Genomic DNA, 9,292 nt, shown 5'->3' with positions numbered 1-9,292 from the left:
GAGGTAGCGCGGTTGGGGTGTGAGGGTCGGCTGAGCGCCGGGAGGCCAGCCCCGCCGGCAGCGCTCTGAGGGCGTGTGTGTGTGGCTTGGGAATCGCGACAGCAGAGCTGGAGTGGCCCTTCAAGTCGCGATAGCACTCGGAGACTCTCCCGAGGGGGTTCTCCTCCTGGTTTGGGGGTTTCTGGTGGCGGTGGGAGCCCCGAGCAGGCTGTGCCCGTACCGCAGGGTGAGGGAGCTGCAGCCGGGTGCTGTGAGGGGCCGCGCGCCTCTCCCCTCAGCCCTCACCTCGGGCCGCCCGACGGCCTGGCCTCGCCGCCGCTTTGTTGTGGCCGCCCAGCTCCTGCCCGCCTTGGGGCAACGCTCGGGGCTCTCTGTGGCGACAAGGAGAGGAGGGGGAGTGCTGTCTTCGTCCTTGGGCTCGTAGGGAGACCAGCAGGCGAAGGCAGGCCGCAGGCCGGCGGACACGGACGGTTCGGCTGCGGTGTAGGGTTAGGGAGCCCCTCGGGGCTGGCGGGCCCCTCGTGAGGTGGGACCCCTGCCCAGGCCTGAGCCCGGCTCTTCCCCATCACCTCTCCCGGGCTACCCCGGCTCCCACTGCGGGGTCGCGCCCAGCCAGGTGCCCTTCCAAGCGCGGCCTATGTCCCCCGCTGCAGCCCCAGCCTGGCCCGGCTCCCCGGCAGGCAGCGGGGAGCGCCAGGACCGTCGGGGCTGTGAGGGGGCGATGGTGCCGAGGATGTCCCCTCTCCCCGGGCTCCCCCCGGAGCAACGAGCGGCTCCGCTCGCCGCCGGGCCCGGCGCAGCGCCGAGGCAGGCCGGGGAAGGCCGCGGTCGGGTGCGGTGCGCTGGGGCCGGGCAGCCGCTGCCCCCGCCGGTGCCCCCCGGTGCGGACCGTCGGGCGGGCGCGGGGCCGGGCCGGGCCGGGCCGGGCGGGCCGGGCGGAGCGGGCCAGAGTCGGTGTAAGGGGATGTGATTGACAGCGGCAACGTCAGCAACAGGAGGGGAAGGGAAAAGGGAGGGGGGGAGACAAAGAGGGAGGGAGTCGAAAGGCCCCAAACTGGATCTTTATGGAACATTTTCCGCCGAGATCAAGGGAAAGTGAATCCGCGCAGCGGGGGATGCCCCGCACGCCGCTGCCATCGGGGGCCGCGGAGCCGCTCCCGGCCTGAGCGCCCCGCGGATGCCCTTCATGCCGCAGCCGCCCCCAGGCCAAGCCCGGAGCCCCCCGCTGCGCCTCCTGCCCCTCGGCCGGCCGTGTGAGTTCCCGGGGTGCGGGGGGAAGGACGGGAGGGTGCGGGGAGTCCAAGGGTACGGGGCTCCATGCAGCCCGCCGAGCCCCGGCCTGCGTGGGGACACCGCCGCCAGCCTGCCCCGCTGCTCCCTGCCGCTTCCCGCCAGCCAACCTGCTCCGTGCCGGGAGCACCGGGGTCCCAGTCCGGGGCTGGAGCCTGGCCCTCGGGCTTGGCCGGGGACACCTCCCACCTGTGCCCTCCCGGTCACCCGGCTCCGCGGTGCTGTTGGACGCCGGAAAGCATCCGCGCCTCGGCCGGGCTGGGGCCGCCCCGTCCCGACACCCCGAGCCGGGGGAGGGACCGGCGGAACTCTCGGGGCACCGGGCCCCGGACCGTGCTCCCCGCTCGGTGCTCCCAGCCCCGGGGACAGCGGCTGGTCGCTGGGGTATGTGTGTCCAGCCGCACACATTCGGGCTGGCTCTCCGGCTGCTTGGCGAGAGTTCTCTCTGGAATTCTGGTGCGACTGGAGCTGGGAGTCCCAGCCCTGCTCTCACCGGAGCTCTGCTGGAGCTGGAATTTGGGATCCTAGTCCCGCTCTCCCTGGAGCTCTGCTAGAGCTGGAGTTAGGAGTCCCAGCCTCGCTCTCTCCCTGCACCGCCGCTGCCCCGAAGAGCGGCTCGGCCTTGGCGGCTCGGGCCAGGGACCGGGGCTGTGGGCCGGGGACAGGAGTGCTCCTTCGGGGGCCGCAGGTCCCCGGCTGGCACCGGTTTCGGTCCCCGGGATCGGCACCCCGCAGCCTCCTCGGAGCTGCTCCCCTCCGCGCCTCCGCTGCCCGTCTGTCTGTCTGTCCGTCCGTCCGTCAAGCGGGGCGGGCGGCCGCGTCCCTCTGCGCTGTAAAAGTCGGCGTTGATGCGCGGCAGCCCCGGCGGAGCTGTCAGACCTTATCTTTATTGGCTTTTCCCAGTCTCCGTCCAAGTTTAAGAGGGGCCCTTTTATCTCGGAGCCCAGCACTCCCCCTGTTTACACCGGCCGGCTCCGCCGCAGCGCTTCGTCTCGGAGCCCCCGCAGCCCCGACGGGACGGGGCAGGAGACCGAACGGGCCGGGCTGCTCTCCCCGCCGGGTACCGGAGGGGAAAGGAGAAAGAGTCGGGGCTGGGGGGCTGCGGCCACATCAGAGATGAGCTGCCCTGGCCTCAAACGGGAGCGCAGCCACGCGTGGGCGGCTCCCCCGCGGGGGCTGGCGGGCCCGGCCTGGCTCTGCCGGGCACAGCGGCTTCTCCCGGGTTTGTCGGTGTCACATCCCTGTGTCGCAGCTCGAGGAAAGACCACGGGCCGGGCCGGGAGGGCCTGACCTCGCAGGTGGCCGTGCCCGGGGCTGGGCGAGGGGCCGGGGTTGGACGTGTCCCCCGAAGCCGCGAGCTAACGTTGCGCCTCTCTCCCCCAAGGAAATGCTCCAGGAGAAAAGCCTGTCTGAAACCGAGGAAGGGTTTCCAACAGCCCCCGCGCCCGGCCATGCGGACACCTCCGCCGGCTCCCCCGTCCTCGGCGTAGCCGGGGGGAGCACCACGCCGCTCAGCAGCCCGCAGCTCCCCGACCCCGAGCAGGTACGCACTGTCCGGCCCCGCGTCCTGCCCTGCCCGGCCCGCCACCAGCCCGGCCCGCCACCAGCCCGGCCCGCCACCGCGCATCTGCCCCGCGACGAACCGGGGAAGGATTGAGAGGAAAGCTCATTTTTCTTCACTTTTCTTTACTTTTTATTTTTATTTATTTTTATCATTATTGTATTGTTTTATTTTCCCTGTCCCAAGCAGGCCGCCCCGCTCCCGCCGTCGGTGCGCTGGTCTGTAAAGGGTGAACCCGAGCGCCTAGAGCCGCGGCCGGCAGGGCCCGACGGGTGACGGAGCCGCCGCCGCTCCTCCCGGGGATCCGGCCCGGCGGGGGATTCACCGCGGGTTTTTTCCATCTCTAAATAAAACGCGGCCTCTCTGCCTTCGCCCCGCGCACGGCCGTGACTCGGCGGTGTCCCCGGCGTCACGCAGAACGCACCCGTGCACAAAGCGCGGTCCTGGGCGCGGATCCGTTGTCCCCGCTGGTCCCCGAGGCTGCTCCTGGCCCCGGTTTTTGGGAGCCTTAGGGCGAGTCTGCCCAAACAGACTTTTTCTGCCTAGGGGGAAAAAGTTTAAAAAAAAAATTTCCATTTGGCCGCAGTGTCCTGCCTGGTTGTGAAAGTCTACAATTAAAACCGGCCTCGGTTTGTTTCTCTTACTTTTGGCAAAGGACAGCGGAATTTTTGGGCCTCCGTCCTCCTCCCTCACAGGCTGGTGGCTTCGCCCAGAGCCTCGGCTGCAACGCGGGCCCTGGGTGTCCCCAACCCCAGCCCTTCTATGGCCCTTCCCAGCCTTTCTCCCAGGTTTTCTCCATCGTTTCTTGCTGCTCTCATTATTTTTTTTTTTTTACAGACAATAGAAAATATCAAAGTCTATCTCCATGAGAAGGAGCTATGGAAGAAATTCCATGAAGCTGGCACGGAAATGATAATAACCAAAGCAGGCAGGTTAGTGAAAATTCCCTGCAAACATGTATTGTTTCTGATCTCTGTGAAATGTCCCTGTTTGTGAAGACTGAGTTTTGCAGAGCTGCTACAGTCAGTGATATTTAAAAAACATTATTGTGATTGCAGATTTCATTAAGATCATTTCTTCAGTGTAAACTGTGCATGTTTTTGAGTGTGGCAATGGGACTGTGGATGCAAGAAAATGTTGTGGAGTCGTTTGAAATGTTTAGTCCCGATTCTCTCTGCTAATTATTTTAAAATTATTTTTAATTAGGATATTGACATAATTGTGGTTTTATTTTTTTTCCCCACAAAGCAAACCCCCTTCCCTTTTCTGTGCCGTGCCTTAAGACCTGTGCTGGGATACTTTGCACCAAACTTTCAGCAGTATAAAATTCTTTTAATCTCAAAACGGAAAGATAAACGGGTGCTATTTTTAGGGGGAAAAAAAAAATCTGTCTTCCTTTGGAAACAAATCATGATTTTTACCAAATCGGAGCCACCTCAGTGTGCACACCCAGGCCCGGGAGGGAGCCCAGAGAGGCTTCAGTTCCCCAGAGAACAAACCCTGTGTCTGCTCAGGGCTCCCGTCCCGCCTGGGCTGCTCTGGTGGGAGATGGCAGAATTAATGTCAGAAAATTAAGCACCAGAATTAAACCTCAGACCATCACCGGCTCGGGAATCAGATAATTCCCAAGAAAATTAGCCGGGTGTCACTGTGGGCACCAAAGTATCTGCCCTTGGCTTCTGCGGCAGCGGGCTCACATTGCTGCTGCTGGGAAAGAAAAACTGAGGTATTAATATTGAATTCCAGCACAGCTGAGTGGTTCTGCCGTGCCCTGCGATTGCTTGTTTTACACCGTGCTACAGAGCTGTGCAGCTGGACACTCAAATAACGGGCAGAAAGCAGAGGAAAAAACCAGCAAATAATTTCTGTGCGGTTTTGATTTGTCTGTGATCTCTGATCCTTCGTGCAGGGCAGCCGGGAGGGCTCATGGTGTGTGTGTGTGTGTGGGACTTTTCTCCCCTGTTTGCTGCTCACACTGTGAGACCCAGAAACCAACCCTCAGCACTGGATTTTTGGGATTGATGAGCGCTTTCCCTCTTTTTTCCTCCATCCCGGCAGTGCTGGTTGGTGTAGGGAAGCTGTACTCTAATAAGCGAGATATTCCCATTAGTCCCCCTGGAGAGGTGGTGTATGTCCCGGGAATCTTCCCTTTATTTGCTCTGTGGCTGTTTATGAAGTGATCGTGCAGGTAACTCTGTCCTTATCACATCTATTTCGGTGTGTAAAACCTCAGGGCTTGTGCAGCGCCTGCTGATGGGAAGAGCCAGATTCATTTGGATAGGTCTGCTCCCTAAGTCAGCTCAGATGAGGGGATCAAGACCTCAGATATTTCACCCTTAATTTATAGGATCTGAGTGTGTCTGTGCGGGATGTGTAATATCTTCACCAAATTCTAGACCCTAAGCATCCCAAACGTGCGTGTTATCTCGGTGTGAGTCTTAACGTGGGTTGTTTAAACAGCTCCATATGGATAGGGCTCAGTCCCACATTCCTTCTCCGGTGGAGCTGGCAGTGCACCTTTCAGGAGGATGGGTAGACCCCAAGATGTACGAAACTTATTTTTTTTATTAAGTTATTTGAGCCAAATTCTCCATTTGTGAAAATCGGTGCAGTGCCATCGAGCAGAGAGAATTTGATTTAATTTTTTTAAACAGTTTCGAATTTTAAAAAAATTATTAAAGAAATGGCTAAAATGCTGATGAATAACACAAAACAAAAGAACTGGTTTTTTTCACTGGGTTCAGCTGCAAATGGTGTCAAAATACAGGGCTAGGGTTTTTTTTATGGGTGTTTTTAGCAGGTTTTTAGCAGCGAGGCACAGCCCCGGAGCTCCCGGCCGCCGGTGCCGAGACCCGGCTCGATCCCTCCCAGCCCGGGCTGGGCTCTGCAGTACCATCGACTGCAAAAATACACAAAATAATTAGCGTGAGGACAGCCGAAAAATCGAACAACTGAAATCCCGCGGTGATTTCAGTCTCGGTTGAGAGCGATGCCAGGCTGAGCCATGCGTGCCCGAGCTGAGGGCAGGGCTGCAGTCTGCTGCTAATCCCCATGCAAAGGACAAAATGAAAATTATTACTTCATGCAGATTTTATTTTACCCAAGCTATTTAAATAGAGAGTCGCAATAATAAACCTCCTCTTGACCCAATTAAAAAAACAACGATGGTTAATGGAGATTTGTGTGCACTTGCATTTAGCATTGGGGGGGTGTGGAAAGAGGGAAAGCGGCTAATTGCAGGCACTAATTAGGACTCTAATCCCCCTCCCAGCAGGCACAGAGATGGCCCTGAATGCCGTTAGTTGAAATCACTTAAATGTAGGTCTGTCTGACCTCAAGGGGCACAAACGAAAAGAAATGGAAGCCTGATTTTTAAATTTCAAACAACAGAAAAAAAAGTGACTTTAATGACAAGTTCACTCAATGGAGAGGAAATGTAAAGCTCAGCGGAAGCGTTAATTCCATGGCAATGGTGTAAAATAGCTTTTTTGTATAAACAAGGCAAATATTGATAACTTAGTTGGGGGGGAAAGGGGGAGTCATTTGTTTCATTCTTTGTGGAGCTCCACAGACCGAGCCAACTATAAATTATCGAGAATTTAGGGCTGAGAATTACTTTAGGGGATTATTACTCCCTCTTAGGACTGATCTGTGGGAGATATTAGGAGAACACAGCAAGCTCAGCATTGAAATAGAAATCATGTTGTTGCCAAGAAAGTTTGATTTATAAAGTGGAAACATCTTTAAAATGCACTCGCTATCTTTTTAATGTCCGACTGCTTCATTGTGGGAGGGGGAAAAAAGAGATTATTTTATATTAAAAGGATCATCAAAAGATAAAAAGTTTATGTTAGCAAAGTTCCCTGAACTTTGGAGAAAAGCGCTCGGATCGCTCAGAGCGCCCGTGGCAGCGCCCGCAGGGTGGGCGCCGGCTCCATCACTCAGAGCCTTCCTCTCCTTCCTCCGCTTTGAGGTTTGCTCTAATTACGGATTTCTCCTCCAGAGGATTATCTGCTGATGGTTTTAAAAGGCTGAATATATGCGGTGCCGGGATTGCCGCGTTCCCGGCGCTGCCTGGAGCGCTGGGTGCCCGCGGGCTGCCCGGACCGAGGGGAAGGAGAGGAAAAGCAGCCACGCGTGATCCCTTCAGGCGCTGAACGGGAGGGGAGCTTTGCAGGGCAGGTTTTTCGTGGTTCCAGAGGGAACTCCGTTGGGCAGGGGGCTGTGAGCAGCCCGGAGCCCCGGTGGGGTGGCTGCTCTCACTCCCTGCTCCCAGTGCAGCATCCCGGTTCTCATCCCTGCTCCCAACGCGGCTTTCCAGGGGAATGATGTGGTGGCTTTCCAGCACCCACATCGAGCTGTGCGTGATGGTTTTGGAAATAATTGTTCACAAAGCCTTCTGTGAATATACACTCACACTTATAGATACGCATCTATATGTGTGTGTGTGTTAAAACAAACAAAAACACCTCCAAAACCAAATCAACCAACAGAAAAATCCCTCCCCCCTCCAATAAAAAGGACTTAAACAAAACATAATCTAAACACCTCCCACTACCACCACTAAAAAGTTCCAGTGGATGAGGTCCTATTGAATCAAATTAATCAAATCAATCTAGACGGTAGTTAAGGGCACAGGGTGCATTAGAGGATGGAGGTGAACATCTGGATTCCTCCCCTCTGGCTGCCCTGCTGTGGGGGCATCGCTCTGTCCTAGCAGGGTGCACACCTTTCCTGCGGGATTTTAGCAATTTCATCGTTGTGAAATTGTACAAGGGGTGGGGAAAGCAGAAAGAAAATGAGGGACTTCATAAAAAATCCGGCTTTCCGATTGCATCCTCTCGCTTTTATGTGCTATTATTTCACTGAACAATTGTAAATTTTTCTGTTGCTCGTGGCAAACCATTCTTTGTGAAATCTCATCTTTCAGACTTTATTTCTGCTGGAAGTTAATCTTTGCTTCCAGAGTCTTCCTGGCTCAGGATTTCTTCTTTCTGTTAGATTATTTATTTAGCTGTTCTCTAGGTTTTTTCCAAGGTGCCAGTCTTTGCAGTATTGCAATTTCTATCCAGATATTGCCAAGGACAAACAGTTTGATAAAGCTTTTGTCTAATCAGTGAAAAATGCCAGTTCACAAGATGCCTGCTTACATTTCTGTGAACGGTTCCTGAAGAAAAAATTACGTGTAATTTCTCTGTGGTAGCAGAACCATCCCTGAGATGTAACAGGAGGCTCAAGATACTGAATTTGAATTTTGGCTGGAGTGCAGGATGTGCACAGGTACAAAAACAGCTTTGGTCTCTGTGGAAACAGGTTTTAAGGAGCATATGTAGGAAAATAGTGCAGAGGAAAAAAATAGAATCAATAAAGCAGCTTGCATGTGTGGAAAAGACTCAAAACCCCCTTTAGATGTTCAAGTTTCATTTTAAAAGGGGCTTATTTCAGTTTAAAAAAATCTGTTCCTAATCAACTTTAGTAAACCAAAATAAAACTAGTTTTTAGGACATCAAGGTCTGAAGAAGTATAAATGCTTTGGCTAAGCTGGTGCAGCTTTCCTGTGTGAATAATCCTTTAAAAGTTAAATTTTCCATGGCTCTGTAGGGCATATGGATGCCCAGTTCTCATTACAATTAAAGGGAAATATTTGTCCAGAATCTTTTGAGGCAGTTACAAGAATTTCTGCTGAAGGTTTTTGATCCGAAAGCAAGCCTTAATATCCGAGATCAACGCTGGAATGCGAGCCGTCAATTTTAAACGTAGAAATAAAATAGATATTCAAGGAATGTTTGATCTGCTTGCTCCTAAATTTGGGGTCCTGGAATTACCCTGTTCGGGCAAACTCCTGCTTTTAGAGAAAAAGCAGGAGCAAACTCCAATGGCTCTTGGCTGTGCTGCTAAAGTTGTTGAGAGTTTTGGCAAGGGAGGCAGAGGAGGAGGCAGGAATGGGAGTTTGGTTCCTAATATATTTCTCTGTTCAAGCAGCAATCCTTGCTTTTTAAAGACATGGGATGCTCAGGGTTAAGGGTGTTCCCAAATCTTGTCCTTGTGCTGGAGCTGTGGCAGGGTGAGGGGAGGCTTTGGTGGAGCCCAGAGCAGCTGGGGAAGGTGCCAACCATAGCTGGGCTCTGCTGCTGCACCAAAGGCTGCTGGACACAGGGGCTGTGGATCCACCAGTGCCAAGGCTGCTCCTCCAAAGCCCCCGTGGAGCAGGAGGGGTTGGAGAGAGAGCAAACCTGCCCTGAAATGCTGTTGGTGACCACACTTTTGCCCAGGTTCCCTCTGAGGCACCTTTGTGCTGTGCTGTTGGTGCTGTTGGCATCATCTCTCCCATCCTCCAGCACACTGGGACCTTCTCTGCTCAACTTCAAAATGAAAGCACAGGAGAAGCACCCCATGGTACTCAAGTCACCATGGGGCAAAGAGAGGAAATGTTTCTAGACC

General features: G+C 54.9%; 1 protein-coding gene across 5 annotated transcripts in view; it reads left to right on the top strand.

Annotated features, from left to right (window-relative positions):
• Nucleotides 1-266: 266 nt before the first annotated feature.
• TBX4 (T-box transcription factor 4) overlaps nt 267-9,292 on the top strand; it is a 32,766-nt gene continuing 23,740 nt past the window's right edge. Inside the window, exons 1-4 of one of the 5 annotated variants that reach the window (XM_085078490.1) lie at nt 268-470; nt 1,091-1,253; nt 2,675-2,833; nt 3,689-3,783. In XM_085078490.1, the coding sequence (XP_084934616.1) occupies nt 2,678-2,833; nt 3,689-3,783 (251 nt within the window). In that variant the 5' untranslated portion in view covers nt 268-470; nt 1,091-1,253; nt 2,675-2,677. Of the gene's footprint in view, nt 617-1,084; nt 1,254-2,674; nt 2,834-3,688; nt 3,784-9,292 lie in introns of all 5 variants that reach the window. The other 4 variants (XM_085078488.1, XM_085078489.1, XM_085078487.1 and 1 more) reach the window with 4 other exon arrangements.

The sequence above is a fragment of the Lichenostomus cassidix genome, chromosome 19 (genome assembly GCF_008360975.1).
Source record: "Lichenostomus cassidix isolate B80296 chromosome 19, HeHo_3.0, whole genome shotgun sequence".
Taxonomy (NCBI): Eukaryota; Metazoa; Chordata; class Aves; order Passeriformes; family Meliphagidae; genus Lichenostomus; species Lichenostomus cassidix.
The sequence above is the reverse complement of the archived record's forward strand: the minus strand, read 5'-3'. Positions and strand labels throughout refer to the sequence as shown.